The following is an 18,375-nucleotide window of genomic DNA, read 5'->3' as shown; positions in this document are numbered from 1 at the left end:
GCTGATGGTGCCTGGTGAGATCTTGCAAGATGTCTGGCTGTGCCTTTTGGTGCTGCTCGAAAGTTTTAAAGCAGTGAACAGAATCTAGATTGCCTGTTCTGTCATCTTGGGTGTCTACTGTGGCTGGAAGGATGGCTGTAGCGAGGTTCTGAGTGTTATTCCAGGGACAGCTCCAGTTGGTCTAATGTGCAGGCTTGAAAGGATGCAAAGTCATTTTAATATTGGTGGACAAATGTAAATTACTTTAGTCGTCACAGACTTCATAAGAGTAGATGACCAGCTCGGAGGAAGACGTCCTGTGAAGATTCACATTGCAGAAAACTGCCACTCAATCTTTATTAGACACCAGGGAATTCAGAGAACAAGAGAACGTGAATGCACCAAACAAGGGAAGAGGGGTTGTGTGTGTGGTTGTTTTTATTTTGTTGGGGGGGGGTGGGGGGTTCACTTTATTTTTTTAATAAGAATTAATTGAGTTGTATGTCATTATGGTAATTTCTGTCACCAGAGAAACCAGTAGGGAGATCAAGGGAAAACAGGCTCCACTAGATCCACAGTCTGCAGAACCACCTAGGCTTTTTTTTTTTTTAATTTGCTTGGTGGTTTGTTGTGGTGAGTGGTTGGTTGTTTGTTGGTTTGGGTTTTTTCTATTTCTCTTTGGGCAGGAGGAGTTCAGCTAATTATTATGCATTTTCCATTTTTATGTATGACAGTACTGGTCTGAATATTTTTAATTTTAAGATGAAAATTGCATTTATAATAAACTTTTACTAAAGCTCATGCTACAAATGAGAATGGATTAGTTTCACTTTTATGTTGCTTTTTTGCAAACTTTTTATAATACATAGAAAAGTATCTACTAGTTAAAATGTTACAAGAGAAGACAACAGACACAACAGCTCAGTTGAAAATGGATTAATGCATTTCTGCTATACCTAAAGAATTGAGAGGATTTTGATAAATGAGAATTCCATATGGCCTCATGTACATTTCAGACTCATTTGGCATATCTCGCTAACTCTTTTTGTGAAGTAATTTATTGATTTTTACTACTGGACATAGAAAAGAAACAATATTTAATAAGGAAGCAAAAGTGAAATTTTGAAAAATCCTTGTTAAGATAAATCAATGCTATCAAAAACTTCCTTAATTTCAACTTTTTAAGTGATATCTTATGTCTTGGTCAAATGGGCATGTGCCATTCTATTTAAACTTTTGAGTTGTATAAAGAATGTCTTTAAAGAAGATTTCTGTAAAAATGAAATGTGACAATTTCTGTCAGTGTGGGTTATTTTTAATTTAATTTTATTTTGTACCTTTTGCACTCGTATTCTAACAAGTTGGTATAGTTTTATTGATTACGTTGTCACTGGAGATAGTGTTTGATGCTCCCAAATCGGACAGGGCTCTAGTGGCTGATTGTGGTTGAAACTGCAGACGAAAGGGTTGTGGTAAGGATACAAACAGTGAAAATGTGTGTAAGAGGATCAGTGGTTGTGTATATTTTCTCTCAGCTTTGGGCACTGCTGAAGTTGGTATTTTGCTATTGATTTGGAATTGAGAACTCTCAAATCATGTATATAGATACGGCTTTAATGGTTTGTATATAAAGATATAATGAACATGCTGAATTATTTCTAAAAGAGTTCTCAAGTTGAAGCATCATCTTACTGTACATAAGTCAGTTTGTGCAACAGTGATAGAGATTAGATATATTGTAATAGATTTGGCTATAACATTCAACAATTGAAAATGCAAAATGTATGGATATTCTATACATTAATTAAGATTCTGTGTGTCTGATGTTTATAGGAATATTTTATTAGCTAGTATTTTCTAGGTTTGGGTGGCTGGCTTAAGCAGAAAAGAAATAGTAATGCCTTTAAAACTCTTTCTTTACGCTAAAGGAATTAAACCCAAAATTATTTCTAGGTGGAGGAAGGCAGGTTCTTAGTCAATTTTGGCCAATAGAATTTTGGTTAATGCAACAGAGAAATGTGTCTTCTGCTGCTTCTTTATGGTCTATTTACGTGTCGCAACTGAGCTTCTTTATATACTTATATATTTGTGTGTGGATATATAAAATAGAAACAACACACCCCACACTTATATAAAACTCTTATTGAAAGAGTTTGAGCAACTGGATCCAGCAACTAAGGGTACAGTAAATGTAGAAGAATCTCAAAATACTTTAAATTTATTTGCTGTGTTTTTTCTTCCTAGGATGAATTAATGACTTCAGCTGTTTTTTTTCTTTCAAGAAAGCTGAATTTTATTACATAAGAATTTAGTACTATATTCTTTTTAAGTTACTGTTTAGCCTTACTTAGTGCCTGCACAAACTTCTGTCTTTTCACCTAGCATTACTTAGTGCTGTATTTCTGAAAGATTTTACAAAAGGTAGTTTCCTTGTTTCTAAAGCTTACAGATGCATTCTTAAATCAATCTACCTTGAGTATAGTTCAGTGAAAACAGTTTCATTCTGCTTCATATTCTTATTCTCTCTTATGAAATGGAAAATTCAGCCATGAAATTCTGCTGTTCTGATTCTCATAGTCAGCACAAGATACCCTAGAGGTTGGTAAAACCTGTCCTTTAAAAGATGTGACATGTAGCATGATGATGTTATGTGAAAGAACCAGCTGAAACCACGGTAGTTAAGGCCTTCCAATCAGGGTGATATCGGTGAGAGCGTTTCAGTTGATCGAAGACCTCCCAGAAGGAGAGGGGAACTTACTTCATTAGCATCTCTTGCTGAGGACCTCTTGTGAGGGCTGCTTTTGGTTCCGGGTATGCTAATTCTAATGATTTCAATCTATGTGTGCAAACGGAGACCCATGCCCATCCAGGCTGATTACTCACTTTTCAGACAGCCAAGAAAATGAAACTGTTTCTAAATGTGTTGGAGCTGAAGCTAGGAAAACCAAGATTTTCCTAACTTCAGCGAGTAGGAAATCTGCAGTAATTCAGTGTAATGGTCCAGTTGATCCAAACAGGATCTTGATCCTATTTCTGCTGATAAGAGCCAATTCCACTCTATCCATTTAACTTTTTTTTGGAGGGTAAGTTCTGATTTCCTCCTGCCTCGCCCTACTTTTCAGTTTTATAAATGTGAAAAGTACCTGGTTCCAGGGAGGTAAAAATACAGAGTCAGGGTTTGATACTTAAGGCTTTTTGGGGGAGGTAATTTGTTATATGTGAATTCCACTTCGTCCCTTGTACTGCAAACCCCAAGAAGGGTGTGCCAAGAAGGATTACAAAGTAATTTACTTCTTCAACATAGGCCTCTAAGTATTAGAGGTACATTAGGTACGTTACGCTTGTTCCAGGGTTCTGGATTCCTCTGAGTGAAAAAAATATCTTGGCTTTCCAAAGGAATTAAAAACCCCAAAACAAACCAAAAAAACCCCAACCAAAAAAGACCTCCACAATCCCCCCCAAAGCAACCAAAAACCCCAACAGCCCAAACTGCAAAATCTGTGGTTTTTAATTAAGTTTTTTCAGCATATTTTCCTTTTTACACCTGAATTCTTTTAATTGCTAATTATTTTCCCAGTAGAGTGCTCTATTAAATCTATTTCTATTGATTTTGTAACCATTTTGAACATTAATTTAGTACTTTGTGCTGATGTCTTTCGTCTTTGAACCTCTAGAACGTTTCCAGTTAGAAGGAGAATTTCAGCGTAGAGTGAACTCTCTTTTGTAGGACTGAATCTATTTTCTTTTTATTCAGTAAAACCAAGGTGATTGTGAGTTTCCCTGAAAAACTAAGCAAACTATTTACATACTAGAACATGTGTAATTCTTTTCTGTGTTTCTCGCAAGACAGTCTTTTAGATCAATAGTGTTTTATGGAATATATATTCAAATTGTTTGAGAAGGTCTAATTCTGCAGTTGGAATATGTCAGAAGTATGCTAGGCTGCCACTTACCACTCAGTTATTAAAAATACATCTCCTATTTCTGAATTTGGAGATAGTTAAGAGTATGTTTATGTCTCTCTCTAAATAAATACCCTGTGGCTGTTCTGTGGCAGTCAATGCCAAGTGAAAATCTCTTCTGTCTGCATTCCTCCTGCCTCTTTTTGGATATCTGCATTTTCATTGTTGTCATCTTCCAGGGATGAGTCAGCTGTCAAGTACAGGAAAATGGGGTAATGACTGAGCATTCAGTCTCAGAGGCAGAGGTGGGTGAGATCTTTCAGAATGGTAATCTGTTCTTTTAGAATAATAGCTAGATAGTGAAAACCTGGCATGCTTTTTAGTTGGCAGTCTGGATAATCTTATTCCTGCCTCTTCATCCATCACATCACAAACATATATATAAAATATATCTATGAGATATAGATAGAGATTTGCATTTTTGTGTCAGTAAATGGTGTGTTTAAGTCCCTGCATGTACCCCCTGAGTGCGACACTCATTCTTATGGAGAAAGTTTACTTTGGTAACAGTTATGCTTCTCGGGAGCACATACATGGCAGAGAGTGGATTATGGCTGTCATGTTGTAGGTGAATCAGTGAGGAACAAACTGAGGGCAGATACAGTGCATTTAACACTTGGATCTAAGAGGCCATGAGTTCCTGCAGCTTTACTGTCTAGAGTTTGCTGCTTAGTGCCTTCTGAAAGGCTAGTTTGAGAGAATTTGAAAAAAATACACCAATTGGAAAAGCTTTAGTTACTGGAAAATTATTCTGTTTTGCTCCTTTCTGCAGCTGTTTTAAAGTTTTCTTTCCTTTTTTTTTTTTTTTAAAAATATTATTTACCATGTACTGAAGTTGGTGTAATGAGAGTCCTTTGGCTAGAGGAGCGGCTACCTTTCATCCTTTCCCAAAGTTGTAAGAACTCCTTTGGCAATCATCGTTGTTGAACCTAACCCCAGAGCTGGCTTTAAGTGTTTGTGATTCTACTGTATGAAAGACTACAGGGAAGTTTTTGAAGCAATTTTTGTGTCGAATTACTGAAACACCCAGTTAACTTTAAAACCATAAATTTAAAAAAAGAATGAAGGAACTGATGCCTGCTAAAAATGTACTCCAGTATGAGAAAATGGAGTTTATTTTGGTAAATACATAATCTAAAATATTTGGTGTAGATAATGAAACAGTATCTAGTATGCATACTTTGTAAATAAAACACACATTTCCAGCCTTGAGAATAAGCTAAAGCCCAGATTTGGTGACCGAGTTACTGTTTCTGGCAAAGCATTTTACTATTTTGAATTGTAGTAACCTTAAAATCCCAGTCTCTTCCATGCTTACCTGTTTTCTTCCTCGTTGTTTGAGAATGGGAGACTGAATGGAGAAGACAGTGTTTCAAAGCTGTTATGGGATTTCCAAAACATGTGAACTTCTGTTTTTAAGGTTTATAATAGGCCTATCTAGGACCTAAGTGAAGATGGTCCTGATTCAGGAACCTAGCACTATTCTGATATAGCTACTCTATATATTAGAGATCCTTGTTTATTGCAGAGTAATTAACATGATCACGCAATGGAGGAGACTAGAAGTACAACTTTACAGAAACGAAAGTAATGACTGAGAATGGAGAAAAGAAGGGAGAACACAAAAAGAGCTTTTTGATGTGCAGCACTATTGATCAGAGAATTGAACAGAGGGGAGAAAGAAACAGGAGCCCTATTGTGAGTGTTTTTAGTTTTACATCACTGATTTTCCTTTAAGGGTTGATTTTTTAACAGCATTGCTTTCTTTCTTAGGTCGAGCTGGCTCTTTAAAAATTGTATGGGATGGATATGACCTTGAAAAATAATGGGATTTAAAATTGTTTTGACTGTAGCACAGCCCTAGTCTACCCCGTAAAGGTTCTTTTTTGTCAGCACCTTCTCAAGTGGTACAAGTTTCCACTGCTTCAGCACCACAGGGTATATCTGCTACACTCGGTACCGTAGGTGAGCTGGAGAGCTGTATTGATGTCCAAGACCCCAGAGCCCTGCACGCCGGTATTGTGTGTCAGTAGGACAAAGGGATGGCGCCAACCGTCCTGCTGTATGCGCCAGTAACTAGAATTAATTACAAACCAATCGAATCCGTTGCAGCCAATTGGTAAACTAATTGGTAATTTTAGCTGTACATCTATATGTAGTTATCTGGATGCCTGTAACAGCGCTTTCAGAGCCACTTTTGTTCTGCTTCATCCTGCTTGACAAAATGGCCCTCATAGCTTTAGGGAGAAAGATGTGCATCAGTGAGTATGGGGCCGCTCCAGCTGCTTGTCTTGTTTGTATTCCCTTGTTCGTAAAACATGACTCGGGTTACAGCTGCATGGTTCTGCTCTGATCATTTCTGATAATGTGTAGCTAAACATTCCTTAAAATAGGTTAAGCCATTTATTTCATTTTTTTTGTCCTCTGCCAACTAACTTCAGAAATATAACTCATATTCGTATATATTTTTTTTTTGTGTGTGCAGAGTATCTCAGTGGCAGACTTGAAAAGTAAATGATTCAGAATTAAATTTTGCTTTCTGTGCTCTTATTGTTACTAACAGTCAGCAGAGCTTAGTATGGGCTAACTTAAATGGGCATGAATTGAATTAGAAAGCTGAAATTTTATTACTGAAACTGAAAAAAGAACTGGCTAAAATACTTGACTTGTTCATTTCTTGTAGCAGACTTTACTTAAGAATTATTTTGGTGCTGTAAACCAACTGCCTTGTAAGAAAGATTTTTGTTAGCTTTTTTTTGTGGAGTATTTCAAAACAAAGAGCAACTTCTACATCAGCAGTGGTACTCTGTTTGATTTCCCTTGTGTTTGACTTTCTTGTGACTTTTCCCTTGTAACAACCAGCATATGCTCTAGATCTGTCATACATACTAGTTAAAAGGATACTTATATGAAAACTGAAGCTGATTTTCAAACTGGCAGTTGTGTTAAACAAAATAAATAATCATCCATAGAATTTATATGAAAAAGGATTTTGCATACATTAGAGGTCCTTTTTGCATTAGAAGGACAATTAAAAGTAAAGATGAATGGGACATGATGTTACAAAAATGTCGATTAGTTACCTGTACTGTGGCAGAGTCTTTCTACTGTTTTCAGAGTAAACAGATTAACTGTTAAGATTTGTAGTTATGCACTTAGAAACCAATATGTTTTCATTTGTAATTGTTCCCAAAATATTTCTAAGTAATGATTATTTGCTTTGAGCGGAAAATTTCTCTTAGTACCAGCAAGAATGACTTTGACATGTAAAGAATTTGCAAAACAACACCACTTTGTGTTCGTCCTTATACCATGAAATTATGTCTGTGTTTTAAACTCTGCATGTGAAGCTGATGTAAATTTTCATAGAATTCGAGCTTCATGTGTGGTTTTTTATTATTTTCATCATGTTGTCATCATAGAGGAGAGGATCCATTTTTCTTGTCTTCGGAAGGGTAGTTACAAAAGCTTCTACTTCTGATTGACGTGATTTCAAACTGTCTCCTTTGAAAACTCATTAATGTGCCTCATTGGGTGATAATCAGCTCTGCTGAGATGTCGTACGCCTGTTGGCTGTGTTGGTCTGGTGTGGGTTTTTCACATTCAGTAAATTATTTTTGAGTTGATAGGTGGAATATAAGTGATTCCTAGCTTCCCACATAATTTCTGACAGTGTATGTTTAATCCTACACAGGAATTACGGGGTGGACTAGATTGTTCTTGAGATCCTTCCCAGTTGTGTTATTTTATGATAATGTGTAAATCTTTCAAGCCATAAAATATGTTCATGACTACAGCTTTTTGTGATTATTCACCTAAAGATGCATAAATTCACGGGTAACTCTGTATAGTTCCAAAATAATTTTTAAAATGGTAACAAATTAATTGGTTTGTAATGGTGAAGAAGTATAATCTGGGTATTGGATTTGTGAGGTCTAGATATGTGATTACTCCATAGACAATAATGTGCAATTAGTGACTTTTTTTCACTTGTTAAGGTGTGCTAATCAGAGAAGAGAATGGAACCTTTGCATCTTGCAGCTTATCTTGTTTATTTCTCAGTTATGCTGTTGTCTTTCTCTTTTTGCCTCTCAAAATACCTCCATAAGAATCGGTTTTGATTAAGAAGTGCTTTATTAGCACGATAGTGCTGGTAATCTCCCATGACAGTAGAGTGCCTGTCATTAGTCTGAACATGTACAAGACATCACTTGAAAGTTCTGCACACTTGAAAGTCCATAGGAACAGGATATAGTTTGCTGAACTTCAGAGGCGTAATAACTACTTTTTTCTAATGCAGGGATCCCAGGATTCTCCAGAAGGAATTCCCTCCATCTGATGCAGTTGCCCTTGTGTGGCTTTGTGTATTTTTACCTCAGAAACAGATTAATTGTGATATTTTTAGTCGCCCACAGTTCTGTCAGGTTTTACAGACAGTTTTGCTTATTTCATGATGTCCAGCATAATTTAAACTGTAACTGACAAAAAAATCCTGAAACAGTAATGGTTACATATTTTAGGAATTACTTCTTTACCAAATTTTGCTCTTTTGACCTTGGACATTGGTGTTTGCAGAGGTCTTGGAAAATGTGTATGTTTTGTGATAGGAGAAATGTTTTAGTATTAGGTCACATAAAACTATTACCTCTCTGGGCTTTTTTGCTTTCAGGGTTTTCCTTGATTTTATCTTTTATGAGAGCGCTACAGACTAGTAAAATTCCTACTTTCTTTTCAGTTCCTTTAATGGGGTGTGGGGATTGGTTTTTAAATACAAATGTTGATGTAATGGTTGCTTTTCAGGAAGTCCTGATGATGCTCGATAACTATGTAAGGGACTTCAAGGCATTGATTGACTGGATACAGCTGCAGGAGAAGCTAGAAAAAGCTGATGCTCAAAGCAGGTAATTACATTTACATTTTTTTAAAATCTAGATCCAAATACTGTAAAGCACAGATTCAGCAAATAAAATCAATTGTAATATTTCCTCTGGGGCTTCAGGAGGAAAATTTTCCTTTTGGACAGAATTAGTGTTAATACTTCATAGCATTTGTCAGTGCTGGTTTTCCTTTAAGGTGATAGAGGAATAATTATCGCAAATTTTATTTTTAACCTTTTTTTTCCTGAATTTGCAGACCTACGTCATTAGCCTGGGAAGTAAAGAAAATGTCTCCAGGACGCCATGTGATTCCAAGTCCATCAACAGATAGAATTAGCGTGACATCAAATGCTCGAAGAAGTTTAAATTTTGGGTATGAAACTAGATCGTAAGTTTATTAAAGCTAGAATAAGGATTCGAGGCATACACTATTATTCTATAGTAGCCAATATATTGTTTTGCTGCTTATTAAGTCATATATGCAATTATTTTCATTCGTGAGAGAAAAACACATGGTCTGTAAAAGAAAATCTTATCAAGGAATTCATTTTTTCTTACTTTGTTACATATTTATTTACTGGTCATTCCAAAGACCTGAAGATAAAATACAATTAATGTATTTCATGTTATCTGTTTAATACTCTCTTCCCACTATAAAGCAAAAGTCAAAATGTCTGTAATTGTCATTTAAAAATTTTGGCAATTTATGCAGTGCAAATAGCCAGCTGAATGTGCAAAAGTAAATACAGGTCAAAAAGAGTGAATATAAAGTGAAATTATTATGATTCTGATGAATAACAAACATTCGTTTAGATTTAGAGCATACTATATGCTATAATAAAGCATCTTTTACTTCTTAAAACAAAATGGCTGTTTGAAAGCAGTTCAACAAAAATGCATAAACACCAGTTTAGAACAGCACTGTCTGGTTCTGTTTCAGTTCTGGAGAGCACGTATGTGTCCAGTTTAAATTGTTCTCAAAGTGTGTTTTTTAGTTCATTCAGAGTTGTTGGGATCTAGAGCACGTACTATCATGTTTCATAAGTGGTTACAGTGTCCTCAGCAGGCATGTAATATTAGAATATTTAGCCAGTACCAGTATTGAACACTTAAATTTTGAATATCAAATATTTCTACAAAAGTACTACGAAGTGTGTTTGGTGGAAAAATTGCTGCAACGGTGCTAGTCTCTTTCTAGATGTATTGATACCTACCTGACACCGTTTGAGAGGTGTCTGCTTAAATACAAGATGGTGGGGCAAAAATATGCACAAGTAGTCAAATGAAAAATTTGAATCCTGTGGAATCAGTGCTCTTGTTATGTATTATTAGAACATAGACAACAGCTCAGCATAACCATGTCTTTCAGCTAAACCTTTTTTTGCATGTAATTACATGTTGCTATTTAATTACATGTTGCTATTGTTTTGGGAGGTGTTTTTTCACCATCAAAGGAAGATGATTAGCAACTATGTGTGGTGAAGCACCTAATAACAAGATGAATTTTCTATCTTCAGACTTGCAAACCTTTTCTTCTGTCTTAGTCTGCTTGTGCGTCTGAAAGCAAGGCAACACCAGACAACTACAGTATGTTGTGTCTGCTTGAGAAAATAGGGTAGAAAATGAGGGTTTAGGCACACTTGGTAGTTGGAAACTTTTGACAGAATGCCAGGAGTTATTAGGAAAGGAATAGAGGACAGAAGAAGGGATGGTGTTTTACCACTGTAGAAATTCACAGTGAATGACTCAAACCTTTGGTCATTTTCATCTCTTCACAAAAGCAAACACTTCAGAAGTGTTGAAAAAGTAGGAGGAGTAGGGAAACTAGAAACTGGAACAGTCAGAAGTATCCAATGGTATTAATGCAAAAAAAAATTTGGAGAAGAGTTAACAAGGGTATTATAAATAAAATAATTTACGGAGGAGTAGGAAAACGTTGTTCATTAGTTTTCATGAAAAGGACCTGGACCCAGTAATTGAAATGATCAAACAAACACCAGGCTTAAAATGACAGAAGTATTTTTCAAGTATTTGGATGCCAAAAGCATAATTGACTTCAGAAATCAATATTGTGAAAATTAAAGTCCATCTTTGGTTATTAAACACGAATGTGCGTTAATAAATGACAACAACTTTTCAGTGTAAATAGCTGCAGCCTGGAGATTATGCCAAGGGAAAAGCTGTTCCGTACTGCCCGGTTCTGACAGTCTCTTTGCTCAGCTGTGTGGAACTGTCAGACAGGGTATGGAGCTTGGCCTCTTTTCCTGGTTTCCTCGCATGAAATGGTATTGCATCCCCATAGGATCAATGGGGATTATTAAAAACAAACCATCCAGCTATATTTTTATAATTTATGGAATTATTCCTGACAGGGTTTTTTTGATGGCTGGCTAGATAAAAATAGGAAGTCATGACAAACTGACATCTCACTGACCTTAAAATAAGTGAACGGTTTGGTTATATGGGGGGTTTCTACACATTTGTTTCAAAGTTGCAAGACCTCCATTTCTTTATCCTTGATTTGCTTTAGCTAATGCGGCAGCTGGAATATGTTTCAGTCAGTGCTGTAAAGCTTGGAAGAGAAATCAGTTGTATGCCGTTAAAATGACTCTTGTTACAGAAGGGAATTGGACACTTCTTGAACATGTGCTTCTCGAGTGTTACCATTTTCCAGTTTTAGAAAAAATTGCTTACATTCACTTAAATAAAACTGTATGGGTGTCTGTCTAAACCTTGCGCAGACAATGGCAACTTTTTACAAAAAGCAGAACAAAATAATTAAAAAACTCACGACGGTTTTGTCCATCCAGAAATTCAAAGTTTGAGTGGTCAGTGTTATTTGGACCATCTGAGAGTTAGTAGAATGGGCTTCCAGATTTACAATTTATTTTTTGCTGAGTAGGTAGTAGAAAATAGGTTTATTATTTTATTTACTTAACCTTGGGACAGAGTATGTTACAGATTTGTGTGATCTACATTTACAATTAAACCTGCACCTTTTATGGACTTCCTGACAGTATCCTTTGTTAGACTCCTCATATTCGTAATGGTTGCAGCCCATTTTTTACAGTTCTTTGATTAAATCAGGCTAGACCCAGGAAGATGCAGTAGAAGAGCTGTAAATACTCAACCATATGTGTGTTTCTGTGATGTTAAAATTTGGTTTCAGAGAATGTTTATTTCCCGTGGGAAATGTTTGTCCATCATGAGTGTTGCATGTTTCTTCAATCATTAGACATTTTAAAAAACGTAGTTTGAGAATTTAGTTTCTTGTTAATTTAGTTTAATTGGCTACTAAATATAAGGAATCTTACTTAGAGTCTTTTCTCCAGGTGTAGCACTTTTTTCTATCTCCTGACTTTTTGGTGACTTGGGAATGTGTAATAGGCTATCAGGGTAGTTACCTAATAGAAAACAAACAAAAAGAGAAACCACCCCACCTGCTGATTTATCGCTGGGTCCTTGTTTCTGTGATTAGATTGACTTTTTTAATGAGTTGGATTTATAGGGATTTTGCTGATGAGAAATCTATTGAGGCTTTAACATTTCAGAACTACACATCTCATTTTTTAAACTGGGGAAAAAGAGACAGGCTGTGTGAAGTTACTGTAATAAGCTTTTCTTGTTGTTTGATAGTAGGTTCCAGTTTTAGGAGCTAGCTCTCAGTCTGAATCCTTGAACACCAAGATTAAGGAGAGTGTCCTAACAGTTTTCTAATTAACCATTCTGTTACTTGGTTAGGCACTAAAAAGAGCTATGACTTTCATTTAGGAACCCTGCAGTGACAATTTCTGCGACACGCCTGGCTCCTTCTGGTGTAAGTTGGGCTGATAAGGTAAAAGCCAGTCATGGAACTAAAGCTGCCAATCCTGAGCTAGCAACAGCACAAACCCGGCTGCCACCTCCAGTACAGAAGTCATCGCGGAAAAATGGCAAGTCTCTTTAAGTGGCTTAAGTTATTTTCACAAACTGTGTGGTATAAAGTTAGTTCAGAGAGTGATAACCTATTTTCAAACCAAAATTCAGTCAATTTTGCAAAATACAATGTTTAAGTATAGACATAAAAGATTAATGCAGCCTTATATTGTATAGTTAAGTTTGAGACAAAGTTATGTTTTCCTGTGTAGAGGTAAAATTCCACTGTATTTCCACTAACTAGAATTTGATCTGTTAAAATACCAGTATATAACACCCCAAGAAACGAGTGGTCTTTGGTCACACATTGATAATCTAGGTGACTGCCATTTGGAATAGTTTAACAATATAAAGAATAACACATGTCCAGGAATCTGTAAAAGAGCTCAACATAGTTTTGTGTGCCCGGGAGACTCTGTTATCAGAACTGTGCTGAAGTAACAATTGATAGTTTTTTCTTTGAAGACAAGAGTTACCACATCTAGTTATGAATTGTTTCTCTTAAGATTCTCCTTGGAGAATGCCTGATGTGGGGTCTTTTGTTCTAGAAAAGATTTGTTTAGTTGTAGACATTTGGTTTATAAAGTTAGTTTCTTTGCACACGCTGGAACCCTGAGATTATCTTCAGTGATGCGTTTTTTCCCATTTATGTTTTTCTTGTTTGGTCCCAGATGACTTTCTGCAAAATCAGGCAGGATGTAGAATGGATATTCTGAAAGAAATTAAAAAGAAGTGTGCATAATTTGCTCTTTTTAAATGAAAAATTACTGGAGGAGCATGTGTTAATTTAAGGTAGTGTTACCTTCAACCTAGTAGTAGTAGACATGTATAGTAGTTTGCAGACTTGTGGTATATTATGGAACTCAAATACCTTGTCCAAGTGTCTTGCAGTTTAACATGTGAGTTCTCTAGCAAGTGGATTGCTATGCTTAGAAAAGAGCGATCAAAATCATACTCTAAAAAATGGTTGTTTGAATGCAAATTGATTCTGTTTGTATGAGGGAGTATCTTGCTGTATATAGTCACAATGAACTGTTTTGAGACCAGCAGCAGTTTGGTTGAGTTTTTCAACACTGTAACTAAAGGTGTAACTCCACTTCTAATTTTTGCGAGTAGTTGAAGCTATTCATAATGAAACCTTTTTCTGTTGGTTGTAGCTCATATTAAAGTGACAGGCTCTAAGCCATTGGTAGAATACCTTTATTGGGAATTCTTGTGTATATGGTGAATTTTATAGACTACACAGGGAATAAAATTGATCTGCACTTCCATATGGATAACATTTTTAAAAGACTAAAAGGAAAACAAAAGACTTTATCCTTATGTTAGTTTTAGGCATTTAAGGGGCTGAAGAGTCAGTGTTGTCCTGTATTTATTGGCCGTTACCTGCAACTGATGAGCTGCAAAAAGAATGAAACGACTTAGGTCCTGTAATACTCTCCTACTAGTGTTCAGCAATTTTCAAACCAATTCAGACTTGCAACATTCATTTTTAGAAATAAGTCATTCCTTCTAGAGGCTTACATCTGACATTCAGCACTGGATAATTTACATTATTTTCTCATGGTTGAATTGTAATGTTTTTACAGATCAAATTCTCTTTAGGAGCATGTTATGCAGGCTAGAATCACTTTGGTAAAATCAAATTAACCTCACTGATTGGGGAACAATAGAATTTGTGAAGTTTACACAGAGAGAGTTACAAAGGCTCTTCACATGCATTATTGAACCAGATATGAGACTTCCATATCATCTGCTCTGCCTGTCCACCAGCTAATGCACTCACAGCTGTTAGGGACATTCAGGCCTTGTGGGAGGGAGGATTCCTTCTGCCACCCCGTAATGCTCTCTCACCCACCCTACAGCCCAGCTGGGGCTTACAGTGGCAATATTTCCCTAAAACACTTTCTCTCCAGTGATTTCCACAGCATTGCCCATAGGTTTCAATGGTTTTGTGAAATGCAGGAGTGGTGTAATACTGTATCTGTTTCATGGTGGGTGGAATTGCCAAATTTGACTAAGTAGTTCCTTGGGGAGAAAAAAAAACGTTATTTTTCCAGGTATTTCTTCAAATTACCTTTTTTCTGGATGCATAATTAAATGAGGTTAAATCATCTTACTTAGTTTCCCTCATTAAACTTACTGTTACCCCCAGTATTTTAATGAATTTTAAAAAATAATTTTGTCTTTCATACTTGAGTGTTTTCTACAATATGAAACATAGTCTAGTCTTAACTTTCTGACCGGTTTGTGGCAAGAGAAAAGACTGGTTTAGCAACAGTAGCAGACAGAGGCCATACCCTGTCATGAAATTAACTCCCTGGTGCTCATAGAAAGAGCTGAGGTAGGTGATACAAGTTGAGAGTGTTTACTGGAAGTAGGTGCTTGCAATTAGAATAATTGTTTATTGTTTGTACATAACTTAGGAGAAGGGCAGTCAAGAACATGGAAATTTCACAGAAATAGGGAATGTTTTTTCTGTTGTCACACTTGAAATCTAGTTTTATTAATAATTATTATTATATTTCCTGTATTAATTGTTCATATCCATAGTTGTGAATAGATGTTCCTTGACATGTAGTTAAGACTTCAGACTTTGCAGGACATAAAAAGTCCTGCAGAGTACTCTGAAGTAACTGTCCTGGCTTGGGCTCAGGCATGCTGGCACCTGATCTTGTGAAAGCATGTGTAACTTCTGCCTGTTGGGAACAAATTGCAGGAATGTCATCACAGTTTATTCCTGACTGGGTTGTCAAAGACTTAAGCACAATTTCTGTTGAAAATTTTATATTAATTTTATTTTTTTATCTCCTCCCTGCCTCGTATCTTTAAGTGACCATTAAAAGTAGTCTGCAATTAATGAACAACTCTAAAGTCTTGCCTATTAATTCACCATATCGTGTTATGGTTTGTAAACTTACCACTTCTTGCATCACTACTTTTTGCATCGCTACTTTTTTTCATTTTATAAAATTTTATTGTTCTGGTTTTCCTGTCTTTTGCCCTGTAACTGTGTTTTGCCTGAGTTCATGTTTCTAGGTGTGCTTCCAGATTCTCAAGTAATCACAGTTTTCCAAAGCCCCTCTCAGATGCAGTAATACTACTTCAGATTTTTAACAAAAATCGGGGCTGAAATGGAGTAATGGGTGGGGAAGGTCAGGTAGGCTTTGGTACTACATTACTTGCAAGTAAATTTTTAAGAAGGGACATGCATCTCCTGAGGTAGAACTCCTAAGAGTTTTGCACATACTGGCCTCCATTTATTTTTTTTATGTTGCCCATAAGGCTGCTTGGCCAGTTCTTCCAGATGGAGTAACATGGAAGGAGTAAGGCCCTGGTGGCTGTGAGGGCCTCAAGATAACAGATGGCTTGTCACTTCCGTGTAATACAAGAGCAATCAGGGACAGGGGAGTTCAAATGAAACTGGAGAATGGTCAAGTCAAATGAATTATTCATTGACAAAACTCAGGGAGTAATCAAACCCAGCATGTGGAACCTAGCATGTGGAGATAGCTACTGGGCTATATGAAAAGAATTCCACACTTGGGGGAAGAAAGTGAAGGAAGGGAAGAAGGGTGATGCCCGACTGAGTGTGAATTTTGCTTCAGATTAGGAACCTAAGGATTATCTAGATTTTAGTAAAATTATCTTTAGGTAGTAGATATTACTAAAGGGTATCTCCTGATCCTTACATAAGGCATCTTTTCTACGTTAAAAAGTAAGAACTGACTTCAGTTTTCAGAAAAAGTAGAAACGAATCAACAATCTTGTTTCACAAACAACAAGCAAAAGGAGTCACAATCCAAAAGTCTGCTGCAGTAGAGCAATGGGAGGGGTTTTGGTTCATTTCAGCAGTCTTCTGAACAGTCTCTTCATTGTCTGTACATCACTTGCCAGGAAAATTTCTTGGCCAAATTTTATCATAAGCTGCATACAGCAATATCTTTGTGGTCTTACCAGCTACAAAAGTCAGTGGGGTAGGAGCAGCTGTGATATACACGGGGTCTAAGCAGTCCTTGATGTCCCACGTAATGCAGGACCATATTCTACACAGGCCATGTGCCTGGAGCTTTCTGCAGTAAATCTGTTTGTGATTCTTGGGGAATTAAAACCCTCTTCCCTGGAGTATTGTTGGAGATAAGATTGTCTCTGAGAGGGTAATAACATGTTTAGATCACTTGGTTCTGTAGGTAATAATATTTTTTCCATATAGAGATGAAGAAATGAAAGTAAAGCCAAAGTCGCTTACAGGAGTCAAATGGAAAGTCTGTAGTAAATCAAAAAATATAATCCATATCTTTCTGACTGCCATTCCTCTCTCTAATCAGTGGTGCATACTGAAGCATGTGCATGTGCACACAGGGGGAAGCAACACAGAAAGGCTTTTTGCAGAGGTATGCTGTCTCTGGTTACCGTCAGTAATCTGAAGAGATAAGCTGTAGTCATTTACACAAAGTTCTGGAATTTTGTTTACTTGAACATATACAGTGAATTTTCTAGAGTAACAGTTTCAACAGTAAAATATGAAATTGAATTATATGCTTACATCTGTCATATTATCAGTATTGTTAAGGTTTGTGAACAATTATATAGTTATGTAAAACCAGCTATTGCAGTAGCCAAGATAAATTTCAGTCCTGTTAACTCATGATTTACACCAGCCATTGGTCTAGGCTGCTGTGTTTCCTCCTGGGATGTTAAAAGAACCCCGTAGTTAAATGAGCACTTCATGTTTGTAAAATGCCAGGTGCCAAGGGTAGCAAAGTATGAAAGTGCCACTAGTTCTGGTTTAGGTGAATTTCCATGCTTGCTGCTGATGTTCAAGTCCACCTAAAGGTAGCTTAGTCCAGTAGGTACAATTTTTTGTCTTTTACCTAAAATACCCTTTATTTTTATTGACAGTCCTATGACTGTGCCACTGCAGTGCTTTGTAGTATAGCGCTTTTAGTGAGGGTGTTGGTACCAGAATTCCTGTGCTTGTTTTAGACTTGCCAGAAACACGTGTCCTGGAGGGAAATTTGAAAAGACTCAGGGACCTTTGACCATGAAAATTAATGTTAAGACACGTCCTTTTTATGTGCTGTAAGTTACTTCTAAATATTAAAACATACATGTTCTGAAAAGAAGAAAAAATATTTTGTTCTCTCATCTCACCAGGGATGTGTTGATTTGCGTTTGGATGTTATTGGCAGTCCATAACGGTGATTCACTTCTTGTAACCTAATCATCCGGCGTTCCTACTGAAAACGGGTGGTATTCTTAGAGAGCATAACATTTGTATCTTATTTTTTTAAACCACTTTATATTTTGGTTTTAAAAATCAGATCTCTAGAAATGCAAGTTTCACACCAGTCTTTTAAATTGGTAATGTGCGATTTGTCATAATGTACAAATCGTTCCATTTTCTCACCACCCTTGGGTGTTTCAAATTGCATTTTTTGACAGCCAGCTAGACTAATATTTATTCCTATTCATATTTCTGTTCAGCTTTAAAGTTTGAGCTCTGATCTTTGTCTGATCTACAGGACCATCTTTGTTAGTAAATCCTTTCAAAATACTCAGAGAACAAATTTTGCTACACAAATTCTATTCTAATCTAGATCTTTTTCCCCTCTGTAAAGCAGGCAATTTAGTGTTGGTTT

The 18,375-nt window shown here is 36.4% G+C and overlaps 1 protein-coding gene across 1 annotated transcript in view; it reads left to right on the top strand.

Moving 5' to 3' along the window:
* SCAPER (S-phase cyclin A-associated protein in the ER) overlaps nucleotides 1–18,375 on the top strand; it is a gene marked incomplete at its 3' end in the record, with an annotated part of 54,675 nt that overhangs the window by 19,294 nt on the left and 17,006 nt on the right. The window contains exons 5-7 of the mRNA XM_010149319.1: nucleotides 8,742–8,842; nucleotides 9,075–9,191; nucleotides 12,590–12,750. Of these exons, the coding sequence (XP_010147621.1) occupies nucleotides 8,742–8,842; nucleotides 9,075–9,191; nucleotides 12,590–12,750 (379 nt within the window). The remainder of the gene's footprint in view (nucleotides 1–8,741; nucleotides 8,843–9,074; nucleotides 9,192–12,589; nucleotides 12,751–18,375) is intronic.

This window comes from Eurypyga helias, unplaced genomic scaffold (genome assembly GCF_000690775.1).
Source record: "Eurypyga helias isolate BGI_N326 unplaced genomic scaffold, ASM69077v1 scaffold14413, whole genome shotgun sequence".
Classification (NCBI taxonomy): Eukaryota; Metazoa; Chordata; class Aves; order Eurypygiformes; family Eurypygidae; genus Eurypyga; species Eurypyga helias.
This window is presented reverse-complemented; position numbering and strand designations above follow the sequence as displayed.